The 14,824-nt window shown below is 28.3% G+C and overlaps 1 protein-coding gene across 5 annotated transcripts in view; it reads right to left on the bottom strand.

Annotated features, from left to right (window-relative positions):
* The window catches only part of Actn (alpha actinin), an 80,010-nt gene that overhangs the window by 27,843 nt on the left and 37,343 nt on the right, over nucleotides 1-14,824 (bottom strand). For 2 of the 5 annotated variants that reach the window (XM_065509814.1, XM_065509817.1), the window contains exons 1-2: nucleotides 9,332-9,510; nucleotides 8,089-8,608 (exon numbers count right to left, since the gene is read on the bottom strand). In XM_065509814.1, the coding sequence (XP_065365886.1) occupies nucleotides 8,089-8,202 (114 nt within the window). In that variant the 5' untranslated portion in view covers nucleotides 8,203-8,608; nucleotides 9,332-9,510. Of the gene's footprint in view, nucleotides 1-8,088; nucleotides 8,609-9,331; nucleotides 9,513-14,824 lie in introns of those variants that run through there. The other 3 variants (XM_065509815.1, XM_065509818.1, XM_065509816.1) reach the window with 3 other exon arrangements.

Here is a 14,824-nt window from a genome sequence, read left to right as displayed (position 1 = left end):
CTAATAATTTTGTAGATTGGGTGTTTATAGTATTTTCTTCTCTAGGGCATAAATCTTTACGTATAATTAAAATAATACTTCCTTTGTTATTCTTTTTTAATAGTTTAATAACAATTATTGACGTCAATCTTATGCCCCTAAGGAGGCGTGGCAAACTAATATGCCAGACATAATGTGTTGTTGCACAAGTGATTAGAAAATATGTATGTCATTGATGATAAAATACTAGATAGTGCTTTCATTAGTTGCAACTTATAATTTATTCACACTTGCCATTACAATTTCCGTACTATTCTTATTATTTTTTGAATGCAATTAGAGCCAAAATAAGCGAGATATATGCAAAATATTAGACATTTGTGATCTTTAACACCTTGTTAATATGGCATGGATGTTATTCGAATCTGTCGAAAGAAGCCAATTTATTTGCTGCAATAGAACTACATAGTTACAAAAAACAAATGAGGATGAAAGAGCATACACAATTCATTACCATCAAGCAGTTTAAATGGCAATCAAACGTTATTTTTATTGAAAAGCTCGAAGCTACTAACTCTTTATAAACCCATTAATAAGTACTATTAAATATGTTCTTTAAAATTAGTTTTGTATTAAAAGGAAATGATTAAACAAAAATTCAGACATTTGAAATGAGTAAATAAATTACACTGTACAACACAAAAAATAATTACAAGGTCCGACCGATAAATTTTGATAGAGGAGACAAAAAAAAAGACACGCGTATCGGCGTTTTGAAAGTTTCCCAACTCTGGCACATTTTTATTGTTAATCGGCAAAAGAATATGTGTTCAGCAAATTTATGTAAAATGTAGAATATGTTAACCCTCTAAATCCTCAAGACAGGGGTCTTTTTTGTCCTTCTTTTGAAAAAGAGCAAAAAAAACCATTAAAACAGAGATTTAAAGGGTTAAATTGTTAAATTGTTCCACAAAAATATTATCCGTGAAATTTTACTATAAGTCTCCGAATACACCAAAACGAAAAATTCAATCAGAATGTCAGAAATAAGACATAACAAAAGAGAGCCTACGGCTAATTTCGCATTTATTTATCGGTCGGACCTTGTAATTTTGGAAAAAAATTTGATTTTGTTGTATAGTGTTATTGAATGATTGCATTTCTTTAAGATATAAATAAAAAATAATACATGTATAATCATTACACATGTGCACAAAATTTAAGTCTGACTGACTCTTCGTCCCACTATTTGTCATTTTATACATTTATGTATAAGAAAATGCAGGCAATAATAATTTCTTTTTCATACACATTTTAATTTACAACAATTGTATGTCATTGAACGAATACATTTCATTTCGTTTTGTTTTAATTTTTTTTTTGTGCAAATGTTTGCAAAAATTTCATTAAAAACAATAATAACAACTGTGAATAATGAATAATACGAAAATAAAAATATTTAAGAAAATTATGAATTTTACAAAGAAAGTTAAACAAATGAAAACAAAAAAAAATGACAACAAATTAAACTTTAGGTTGTTGGCTGGTTGGTATTTTAATTGTACAATTAAATTTTTAGTTCATTCAAATAAACAAGACAACAAAACAAGAAATATACATAAGTATTTTTAAACATTAAACATGTAGGAAAAGGTGTTTTAATTATTTGCAATTAATTCTAATTATTATTACATGTACGGCAGACATACATACAATCAAAACCAACAATTTGAACACATGTTAATGAAAAATATTTAAATAATAATACAAATGTACGAGTATTTAAAAAAGAATGTCGTTGCAGAATATCGTATTAGTTTATTTATTAAACTAGAAATATTTCCATATTTAATTGTTCTTCATTTATCGAAGTTTTACCATCCCTAACATACATATTTACATACGTTAGGGATGACAAATTCATTATTATTGTAATTTTTTCAATATTTATTGATATCGAAAAAAATACTTTATTGTTTTCTTAAAAGAACATTGACAAATAAAGTTTGGCCATCCTGTATAAATGTGTTTTAAAACCAATTTAAACATATGGAATCCAATTATGTGAAACGGCAAGTAATACAGAGGGCCCAATCGAAAATTCTTAAGAAATGAAAACATCCACAGGGACTTGGCAGTACCACTAGTGAAGTATGAGTTTATGGCAATACCATCCAAATTCGACTTATCGCACAGAGCCAAACGAAATCAAGACTTTGTAGAGCCGATCTACCACCCCGCTAAGATGAGGCTCAATTGCCAAGATTTAAATTCAATAAATAAATATTAAGTTGAAAAAAAAGAACAAAAATAATAATATTTGGAATAAATGAATCTGTAAATTAATTAACAACTTATTTTATCATTAATGATTTGTATAAAAATCGAAGACGTACAATTGCACATTGGAGAATAATTTTTTTTAACTTACTATTTCTAGAATTCGATCGAACTCTTTGTTCCAAATCATGATTAATTTTTTATATTAAAAGTATTTGCAAGTTTTTTAAAAAATGAATACCATGAATACCGGGAAAAATCAGATAAACAATTTTGATTGACATCTTCAGTTTACTGATCTCAGTACAATTTTTCAAAATTCAGCACGTTTGAGTGTAGGGTTCCTAATTTCGCGGAATTTTTTTTAATTCCCGTGAAACAATAATAATAAAAATCATTTTATTCCCGGGAATTTGTGTATACTAAATTATGCAAGAAACAACCGGTGTTTTAAAATAAGTATACCATCTTTTTGGTTTTCCAATGCTGATCTAACATTTTTTAACGATTTGTACTTTGTTTTAAATGGTAAAATTTCAATAATTATTAGAAGATTTAAGAGAAAAAAATTTCCTATTTTGAAAAAAAGTCAAAAAAGTTTTTGATTTTTTTTTGTCCAAAGATTGAAGAAATAGCTATCTAAACTATTTCGGACACATTTTGCTAAGAACAATTGGCAATAAGTTACATGGATAAGAAAAAAAACACTTGTTTGGCCAAAATGCCAAAATTTTACATCCTCTAAAAAAGTTAGTTTACTTGACATGAAATTATTTCTCAAAAACAACACTATGCTACACGAAATATATGCAGGGGTTTGTTTTATTGCAGTTCTTTGAGTCTGGAAAAACTTATAGTTCTTCTCGATCCCCCTTTCGATCACTATTGTATTACTGTATCTTCTTTATATCTATATACATATATAAAAATGAAATGGTTCATGTATGTAATGTCATCACGTGAGAACGGCTGGAGCGATTTGGCTGATTTTTTTTAAAGAAAAAAAAATCAAAAATTCCGGGAGATCAAAAATCAAAAATTCCGAGAAATGAGAAAAGGGGAAAAACTCCCCCGTTTTTCCGAGTAGACACCATTTTTGAGTGGTATGCCTGCAAAATTTGTTCTGCGAGAAACTCTAGTAATAATGAGTTAATGTAAACAATTTTATACATATTTATTGTACAATAAATTTATCACTTTATAAAATAATGCCCAAGAAGAAATTACAAGTAGGAATATGTTGAAGTTGTTATTAAATATTAGATAAATACAGTGCGGGCTAAATTGGGGAAATTATAAATAATTAATTTTATAAATTTATGAAACAGATAAAGCTTTGCACAGTGGTTTAGAAACATTTTATTTCGATATACATATTTGTTTAAGAGTGATTTGCAATGTGTATGTATGAAATTTAATAAAAATTAATTATTTTGATTTCATTTATGCCATATGTCAGTTTTTAACGTGATTTATTTAAGATAGCGTCTAATAATAAAATATTAAACAAAAAATTATAGAAAAAATGTTTTTATTTTGCTTTTGTAAATTTTTTTGAAGTTTGATTGAGGAAATTATTTCAAAAAATATTTGAAAATAAATTTTTCTGAAAAGATAGAGGAGTGTTTTGCATTCAGAAAAATTATTTGTGTAAGATAGTGAAATAACAAAATGCAAATAAAACAGCATAAACAAAACATGTTTGTTATAAAATTCACACCATATATGAGGGCTGTTTTACTGAACATTTTACCATCAAAAAGTCATTTTCGTGAAAATCAAAGATAGAGGATTTTAAATATAGGCCCTCGATATATACATAAAAAAGAACATTAACAATTTCAAAATATTCCCAATATTATTATAATACATATTTTCATTTCAATTGCCAATCACTGTAACTATGATACTTGTATTTTGTTTTCTTGCTCCTCTTCAAGTACCTTCATACAAAAATAAATATGTGCTTAAAAAATTTCACGTCATTTGGTACCATTTAATTTATGTCTTATCTACTTATATTCTTTTTTCCTATGTTTTTATTATTTTTACATTTTGTACTTTTTTTATCTTTGAAAATAAAAAAAAATAAAAATGTTGTTTTAATTAAAGCATCATTTCTCAGGTGAGTACGCAGCACACATGTAGGTTTGTACATTCGTCTCAGCGTCCCTCTATCAGAAAATCGTCTGCTTTACTCTGTATGAAAAAATAATCTTGTTCGAAAAATACGTATTCTGATCTACATAGAAAAGGAAATAAATAAATAAAGTACCAGTAAGTACTAAATACTCTATAGCACACCAAACTACATAGATATATAGTTTTTAGTATAGCAGCTGTTTTATTCTAACACGGCCTTGATTTACAGTAGAAATGGATTTTAATTAAAAATAAAATCAACAAAAATATCAGAAAAACATTGTTCTTTCGATCACAAAATCACAAAATATATAGTGGAGAGTGACATCATTTTGATTGTGGAGAAAATTAGATATATTTCAATCACAATATTCAATATTCTGCTAATATTCTTAAAAGAATGTGTACATATTTATTTTTTTGCTCAATTAACTTGACATGTTTCAGATAAGTACTATCTACGAGTATTATTTTGCACATTTCCAGAAAAACTAATTATTGAAATTGTTCATTATTCATTAATTATCATCATAATACATATTAATTATGAAGCTAAAAAAACTAAAGAAAAATTAAATTGTTTACAAGAGATCGGAGGATCGGGATGAAAAATACATGAAAATAAAGTAATTAAAAATCCATCTCTAGCACTGACACTTGCCGTTATACTATTTGTAATTCGTTTGAAGTTATGGATTTCGTGCATTGATTTTTGATGGCACGCCTGTCGAAGCTAATAACTTCAAAGATGAGTAAATTTTATCTTCGATTTTAATTATAACAATATTCGGATGTGTCTTAATAGTAAAAAGGAAATTTTCTGAATATGGTTTTAGACACCTAAAATACTACATTAGGTCCATTCGAAAAGAAGATTTTCGAATTTTCTGATACAAACATTTTTCATCTACATACATATGTATACATATTTATAAAAATGGATGTTTGTATGTGGGTATGTATGTCATTAAAATCGGCCGGACCGATTTTAATGAAATTTTCAAGGAATCTTCAGCGGGTAACACTGTAAAGTCAGATTTTTGATTTTTGGTCTGTGGGCGGAGGGGTGTAGCAAAATCAAATTTTTACATTATACCGCTAATGCCATCTATATATATAAAAAATCGCTGGACCGATTTTGATGAAATTTTTAGATTTTTAATATTTGAAAAATTTGTTTCCTACGTCTAGAGCCGCAGAAGAGAACGAGAATCACTGCTTCACATATGCGTCTCAATGCATCTTCATCGATAACTGCGGAGACACCTCAACAGCATATCGAAAGACTAACTAGAAGCCAATCGCTCCCGGATTGGCTGTGCAATTTTGGCATCAAAAAATTAAGATGTTAACAGACTCGATGACCTAATACAATTGAAAGTGCCTGGCGAAAAAATATAATACAAATTTATTGACATAGTAATGAACGAAGAACAAGTCGTCAATTATCCTACTGAATTTTTGAATACATTGGAACCAGCCGAACTGCCACCACATGTATTAACATTGAAGGTTGGATTACCGACTTTTTCCGACACTGTATATTAAAATCGAGATCGAAATGCAATATAAAACAGATGTTGGACCCGGTTCAGCTATTTTCAAATATTTAAGCACTTTCTAGAGTGTTTGTTATGGGTGGTATTGCTCAACCCGTTTTGTTTATAAATAGTTGGTAGTAGGTATACAAATTCCATTCTCCTGAAATTAACACAAAATTAAACAAGTGTAATAAGATGTTGTTGAAACAATTACAACCAATCGGAAAAAAATACAAATTGGTAAAACATCGTTTTTGCTTCCTTACAGCTTCTCACAATATTTAGCTTACAAAATGGTGTAAAATTCAGAAAAGTAAGGAGTACTTCTGCTTCAGTACAATCGGAGAGCTTTTCGGTAAGTGCTTACGAAACTACTGAAATATTACATGATTTTTTGTTCGTTATTCCTGGCCTAGTCACAATGACTTGGGAGCTTCCTGGTAACAGTAGGCAGTTCTTTGCGTTACTTTACTGCACTTGTTAACCATTTCGTAAGTCAAATGTTGTGAAAAGCTGTATTGGAAGCTGCAAGGAAGAAATATAAATGCAATTGATACAAAATTCTAATTATTTCATTAATTACTAGGTTTGAAACTTCTATAAAAAGAGAGCCTGAAAATTGCAAATTTCTTGCAAATTTAAAACATCAAAATTTCGATGGGTTTAATTAGTTATTAATATGAATTTTAGTGGAGTTTGTGGTTAAAAAATTAATTTTCTTCTTAAACATGGTCAGGCAAAAATTGGCATAGAATGGGTTAATAATCTATTTTAGCAAAAACTTTCGACATACATACACAATGTATGTATATGTAAATGTTTATTTCATAATTTGTATTATTTTTTTTTTAAATAAAATTTTGACATTAAAAAAATAACTATAAATATGTATGAATATATGTTTGTATAGCGATTTAAAAAATATGTATTTTCTTGTATTATAAACTATACATAGAGTATGTATCTGAAAGATATTTCTTTTAGTATTGATATAGATACACACGTACATACATATGTATGTACGTGTAAGTAGAGAGGAAAATTCTTTAAAGAAAAACAATAAAAGTATTGCGTGAAACACACACATACACACACAAAATGATGAAAGAATTGAAAAATTCTATTTTTAAAATTTTTTTTTAAAGAAAATAAAAAAAGCTTTTTCGTATTTTGTCGAAATTCTACAAAATATATTCAAACTTTATCGAAAAATTGTATGTATGACAGAGATGCAAATGAGTATAGATAGAAAAATTAAAAAAAAACGAAACTCATTTAGGAAAAGGGAAGTAGACATAAAGGGGGGTAGGTGTGTGTGTGGTTGGTGTTGTTTGTGGTGTAAGGAAAAGGAAATGGAATTTTAAGGGAGAATTGTTGGGTTTAGCATAGGAAATATGTATAAAACAAGTGAAATATTTCTATTAGAATTTTGTACAATTTCGTTGGCATTCAAAAGATGAAAAAGCTTATTTACGTAGCGAAATCTTTTTAAATACTGAAATTCGAAATGTTTTTATGGCACTCAATACCCCAAAAAAAAATTAGAAAAAAATGAAATGTATGTGGGTGGTTGGTTGGTTGGTGGGTTGGTTGTTTGATGAAAAATCTTGCAAAAGCGACAAAATATTATTTATTTATAAAACATTTTTATTCTATTTATTGTTGTTGTTGTTGTTGTTCAGATCAGTAAAAAGATCTATGAAGAAAATACTGACAAATGAAACCCCAAAGAAAATATGTATATTCAGGTTAAAATTAAGAGAGTGTTGGTTAAAGAAAAATAGAGTAGACTATATATATATGTATATATATACTATAATATACATATATACATGCTGAATGATACGCATATATATGTATAAACATAATATAGAGATATTATAGAGGATCTTTGTGAGTATAAGTAAGAACCCATTAAAAATTATTTGGGTGTGTGTAAAAATATATCTAGATATATGTATGTATGAATGTATGTATGTATATATAATTATATATCAATACCACCTAATTTTATGTTCCATTTCTTAATTTTTTTATATAAAAATAAATAAAATCAATAAAATCAATTTGTATTTGAGTGGGAGGAAGATTTCATTTAAATACAAAGTTGAAAACTAATCCAAATTAGTTAAAAATTAAAACTTACCTTCTTTTGTTGTTTCTCCCAGGCAGGATCCAAAAGTCCCTCACGCTCCCATTCCTCTTCCTGTTCCATATAACCATCTCCATACTCCATGGAGAGACCGTTCTCCATCATCATTTTGAATTCGTGTTACTGTATTTAAAATGACGTTTTAACCGTTAAAAAATTATTCGTTTCTTTTCAATTTTTATTTTTATTATTATTATTTTGTTTTTGTAATTTGTTAAATTATATATTTCTTGATTATTTTGTTTATTTTAGAGGGAGTTTTAAACTAATTATGAACTACTTTTAACAAAAAAAAAATCGCAGTTGTTGAACAAATTCTGAATATTCTCTAGTTTATTGTTTTAGTGTTGTTGTTGTTGTTGTTTTTGTTGGGGGAGGGGGTTTTGAGAAAAGTAATTTTCAATAAAAATTGCTCATTGAATTTAACAACAAATTAAAAAAAGACAGTTGTGAAAAAATTGTAATAAAATATTTATAAATTTATTTCGTTCGGAGTATCCTTAAGATTCTAAATCTAAAATATCAAATAAAAAAAAATAGAAAATAAGAAAATTAATTGACAGAAAATCGCCAAATAGAAAATCTCTAGCAATATATATGCATATTAAAATATGTATGTATGTATCTAATTTTAAATTATTCACACAAAAAAAAATAATTTTTTTTATTTTCTTTTTTTTCAACTAAAAAATATATATTTTTGGCACAATTTAAAGAAAAATGTCTGCAAATTTCATTGAATTCTCTCTCAGTTATTTCGTAAGCGTTTTTTTTTTCTTCAATTTTATTTTTATTTGTCAGCAAAATGTTTGCAATATTCGTAATCATAAGCATAATTATGTATAGTATTTTATATTTGTTTCTTATTTAAATTTGTTTTGAATAAAAATTTCAATAAAAATATTTGAAATTTATGTATATATAAATTCATTCGAATCAATTTGATTTGATTGTATAACACAAATGCATATTTCTTCAATAAAACTTTATATTCATTTTAAATTTGTTATTCCGTTTATTTTATTTTTATTCTTTCAATTTATTTTTTTCAAGTCTTTATATTTTGAAGCAGTAGAATTAAATTTAGTATACAATTTAACAACAATCCATGCACTATATTTTATTTATTTGAATTTTCAAGTCCAAAATGTTGGTTATAAAAATAAACTATATATTCTTATTGTATTAAAGAAAATTAGATGAAAAAAAAAAAAAAAAGAATTGGAAAAATATATACGTGTGTCGCTTGCAAAGAGAATGACCCGCTCGCGTTGGTAGCCAACTCAAAACTAATGTTGCGCCAGCGATAATCGTGCGTTCGAACTCGTAGAAAACTTTCTGTTTTGATCAGTGCAACTTGAATTTATGTGATCCGTGTTGTGTGTGTTTGTTTTGTGAGGTGTTTTACTCACTCACAGCCCCAAAACAATGTGATAAAGAAAAAGAAAAACCAGAAAATGAAATGCCGCTGCTGTTTTTCATCTTTTCATTGCTCACTTTAGCTGCTTGCGGTGGAGACGACGGCGACCGCGTCAACTTCATTGTTCTTGTTGGTGTTGTTGTTGTTACGTTGTCGCTGACGTTGTCGATGTCAATATCACTAACGTCATTGATATTGAAAAAGAAACAACAGCAACAACAAAACCAAGAAACAAAGAATATCCAACCACAGCAACATCAACAGTTATTTTATTTTAAAGAAAGTTGATTCGAGCAATAACGCGACTAAATCGGCAACATTGTTGGAGAGCAGCAGCAAAAGAAGAAGAAGAAGAGAAAGAAGTTGTTGTCGCTCTGGCACAAGGACAGGAAAACAAGCTAACAAATAATAATAATAAGAATAATAAAAAAAAACAATCAAATTGGCAAATACAATCACTCATTCACCATACTTATTCTACATTAAATATTTCATTTACTCATTCATTTATTCATTCATACATTCACTCGCTCACTCACTTGGTCAATATTGGTCGCCTCGTCTCGTCTCGTGTCGTCTCTCCTGTCTTGACACAAATGCTGTTGACCCATTATCTATCCATCTGTCTGCATTTTACAATGTGTGTAAGATCAACAGGCAAACATAAATTTATCAAGTGTTAAATGGGAACAGGGATGTCATCATTAAAATTAAACAGATCAAATAGAATAATTTTAAATACGAGGGCGGCATAAAAAGTGCCTTAAAAATAAAAGAAACTCACATTTTGAATCTTAAAATTTTACGGTTTTTTTGGTTTCACACTTTTCTTCCTGTACACAGCATTACGTTGTTATCTCCTCTAATCCCTTACCAAATTCTTAAAAAGGACGAGTGGTCAAATCAAATGACTTCTGTTCTAATAGGTTGGAATATTTGGAATATTTACATTCCAAATAATCTGTAGCAACATTTTTTAAAATAACTTTTTAAATTTTAAAAGAAAAATAATTTTGCTCATTTACTTAGTGTAGGGTATTAAATGGTTGGGCTTGACCGACCATGTTTTCTTACTTGTTTTAATACATGTCATTGAACAATTTGACAGAAATGGTTAAACTTGGACTAAGCGCTTTTGCTCATCACTACAAAACAACAACAAAAAGCGATATAACTCCAATTTTTTTCTTTGTAATCAAGTATTTTTACTTATTGTACATTACTGCATTAAAATCTCAATTTAAAATTGTAAAATTGTGAACTGCAAGCTTTGTTTTGTAATATTGTTCCAAAACTAAAAGTTTTGAAGATAATAAAACACTTTGCATATCCATCGTTACAACCATCACTTCTGGTGACATTTTGCTAATGGCTACCTACTTCCTTTTCATTAATATGGTTTTCATCATTATCTACAATTGGTTCAAAATCACCAGTTTTTTCGATTAAAATCAGAATTTCCGCGGCCAAAAGTGATATTTTAAAATTTGATAAATTAGAGATGGACGGACTCGCTTGAGAAAATAATATTGGATCTATAATTACACTCGGAGACTCGCGTTCAATTACTCTTTTTGACGTTATAATTACCAGTATTTATAGTGATTATAACAAAAAAAAACTTATATGATTAGAAACACATATGACTATTTGTTGAAGCATTTAGTATATGAAAATCACATAGGTGCTTTTGTTAAAACTTGAACCAATTAAGATATCGAAAAATGCTTTTGTGCACATATGTATGACCAGTAAAGGAACAAATTGCAACAATAAAAAAAATTCGAAAAAATCCACTAGTACTAATATTCAAAACAGGGACGAAATGTTCCACAGTGTCGCCGTATCGAACGGTATTAGACCCTATTAGAATGTCTACTGCCCATGACAAAAGATATTTTAGCCAAGGAAAAAAGTCATAAAAAATTTACATATTTTGGGGGTTGTCTAATTACTATACTAGATTCAGACTTTATTATACCCTTCACCTTCGTGAGAAGGGTATATATAAGTTTGTCATTCCGTTTGTAATTTCTACATTTTTCATTTCCGACCCTATTAAGTATATATATTCTGGATGCTTATAGATAGCGGAGTCGATTAAGCCATGTCCTTCTGTCTGTCTGTTGAAATCAAGCAACCAAATAACTTATATTCACGATTAATACATCAATATCTCCGGAATTCTTCCGGCTCGGTTGCAATTTAAAATCGAGAGAATCGGTCCACAAATAACTGATATATAAGGAAAAAACCAGGACAACCTCGATTTTGACCGATTTTTTTACCTATATCTGGATTACAAAGTCAATAATATACACAATATGGATATCTAATGATAGATATTTCGAAGATCTTTGCAATTACGTATATAAGACCATAGTAGGTCCACAATGGGTCAAATTCGGAAAAAAATATGTTTTAACCCAAATTTTTTTTTCACCAAAAGTTTTTTTCGCTAAATATAAAAAAATTGAAAAAACAAACAAAAAAATTTAAAAAATCAATTCGAAAAAAAAAATTTACAAAAAATTAAAAAACAACTTTGAAAAACAAAATGTTTACCTAAAAATATTTAAAATTTTTATTTTGAAGTACATATGTATATATAATTTGGTGAAGGGTGTATAAGATTCGGCACAGCCGAATATAGCTCTCTTACTTGTTTGGAACTAATTTTGTATAATAATTAGACCATTGTTAACCAAACTCTGACAACAATAGATTTGCTTCGTATTTTAGTGTTACGATGTGTGTACACTGAACCAAATTTCTTATGAAAATATCCTTCACTGGCAACACTTGTAAAATAACTCATGTTCGTTTTTTAATTTCGGTTTCTCATGTATAAGAAACTCACACATAGACGGTGTTCGCGGGCGTACTGCTGGAGACCAATGATTTAGATACAATGATTTTGAATCCAATGATTGTCCTAGATGGATTTAAAATTAATAGTTTTTTATAATGGTTTTAATCGTTAAAAAATTAAACATTTTAATCTGATTTTTTAATTAAATCCCATTAAAATGTTGTTAAATTTGAAAATATTAAATATATGTATATCGTCACTAGGGTTTGGGGTTTCCCTTATAATTTTATTTCCCGGGAAACGGGAATGAAAAATTTAATTTCCCGGGAACTTATTTTCAACTAGAAAAATAAGTAAAAAAGAATATTATTTTACAAAATTGTTTAATTTTATTAAAAGAAAATTAAAAAGAATTCATTACAATTACTAACATAAAACAAAAAAAATGTTGGATCAAATATTTGGAATCATTTGTTACTATAAAATTAAATATTAGCGATATTCATGATGTAGGGCTCTTGTCCTGGTAATAGAGCAAAAGAGCAATAAAGTGTCACAATATTTTATAAATTGTGAATGTACATTTATAATTCACTGTCGATCAATATTTTAATTGCATTTGTAATGCAGTTTGAGTTTTCAAAATGCATTCAGCAAGTCATTTGATGATTTCTTATTTTAGTGGCAAAGTTTTCAGACACCGAAAAAACACTTTCGATTTAAACAGGGAATCAAAATGTTTTCTCCGATTGCTACTTGCATCAAATAAAGCTAATTCCTGCTTAAAACGACTTTCAGCATTTGATTTAAAACTTTCAGCATTTGATTTTAAATCATCATCTTCATCGCTTTGAACTGATGAGGGAACATTGCGGTCAAATAGGCGTATGTATGAACAATGTCTTTTTGTATTATAATTTAGCTTGTTATGTTGTGAAGTTATTAGGAAATTTACATAAGTCTGCTGTTATATTGTTTATTAACTTTACATTTTATTGCAAGAACCATTTTTTGAGAAATCGTAGAATTTTTAGATAACAGCTGTTCATAAAGAGTTTCATCATAGCAAAATGTCGGCTTAATGCTACTGTATCCTTAATAAGGTTTAAAACCTCCACTAATATTTGGAACAAGCCATTCATCAGACAGAGATGTTATATTTAATTATATTATTATATTAATAAATTTTAAATTTCCCGTTTTTCCCGGGAATTCCCGGCAATAATTTTACGGGAATTCCCGGACCCCAAACCCTAATCGTCACCTTAAATGCAAACGGACGTAACTACACAAAAATTCAAAATCAAGTTTTTGATTTATTATGTTTTTTTTATAAAACTACACTCTCTACTACTACTCAAATTTTTAGACCCCTGCGATCAAAAATTACAACATTTTAAAAGAAATTCAATCGCAAAAAATTGCCAAGAATACTTTATTATTATTGATTTTTATAAAATAAAAGTGTAGTTACGTCCGTTTGCATTTAAGGTGAACATTAGAGGTGCCCTTAACCCTTAATATCCCACTGGTACCGCCAGGAACCAACCAAAAAAAATTAAAATTTTGTTCAACGATTTTTGTCTAAAATTCCCACTGAGACTTTAAGGATATTTCTTGATACGAGCGCCACAGTTTGGGCCGATTGCCACTTGAAACCGACTTTACTTGACTCACGAATGTTCAGTAAGGTGTCGGAACCTCGAAAAAAACAACTATTGCTATTCGTTTGAAATTTATTCCGGCGACGACGACCATCGTGAGGAAAATTATTTTTTAATTTTTAACTCGATATTCATGTTTTATACCTTGTTAGAAAGATAATTTTCTCTAGAAGCTTAGGTTTATTGCAAAGGTTTAAAAAACAGTATGTAAATAAGTTATCGAAAAAGTACCATTATTTACCCAATTTTACAACTTTCAATCGATTTCCGGCACGTGTTCTAGTTATCAGATTGCACTTAAATTTTACAGTAGTTAGTTTTAGCTACTAATGAACATAATAAGACCCATCCAAAGCAAATCTATTTGTTAAGGGAATGTCTAGTGACCATATGTACATACATATATATTGTATAAGTATACATACATACATATATTTTTATCCATAAATAACTACATATGTATTCGTAAATAGTTGTAGTTGTACTATACTATTTACAATATGTATATTAGAGTGACAATCAGTTGTATGGAAAAAATTTTTTGTTAAAATTTTGAAGAGTGCCGGGTGGAATATTGTGACACTAGGCCTAAAAGTTAAGTGCTGAAAATTTGAGCCAAATCGGTCAAGGATTTCTGGACGCGCATCGAGGTCAAAGTTCAGATATATGCAAAATTTTACTATTTATATGGAATAAATAGGTGAAACTCGTTAAATTTCTGCATTGTTTTCTAGAAATGTATAGATTTATTTATATTAATGAATATTACATTAAAAAAAATTTTTTGGAAGTTAACCCTGCATCTCCTTTGGGTCAAAATGACCCAAAAACTGT

The sequence above is a fragment of the Calliphora vicina genome, chromosome 4 (genome assembly GCF_958450345.1).
Source record: "Calliphora vicina chromosome 4, idCalVici1.1, whole genome shotgun sequence".
NCBI lineage: Eukaryota > Metazoa > Arthropoda > Insecta > Diptera > Calliphoridae > Calliphora > Calliphora vicina.
Note: the sequence above shows the minus strand (reverse complement) of the source record. Positions and strands in the feature narration are given on the sequence as shown.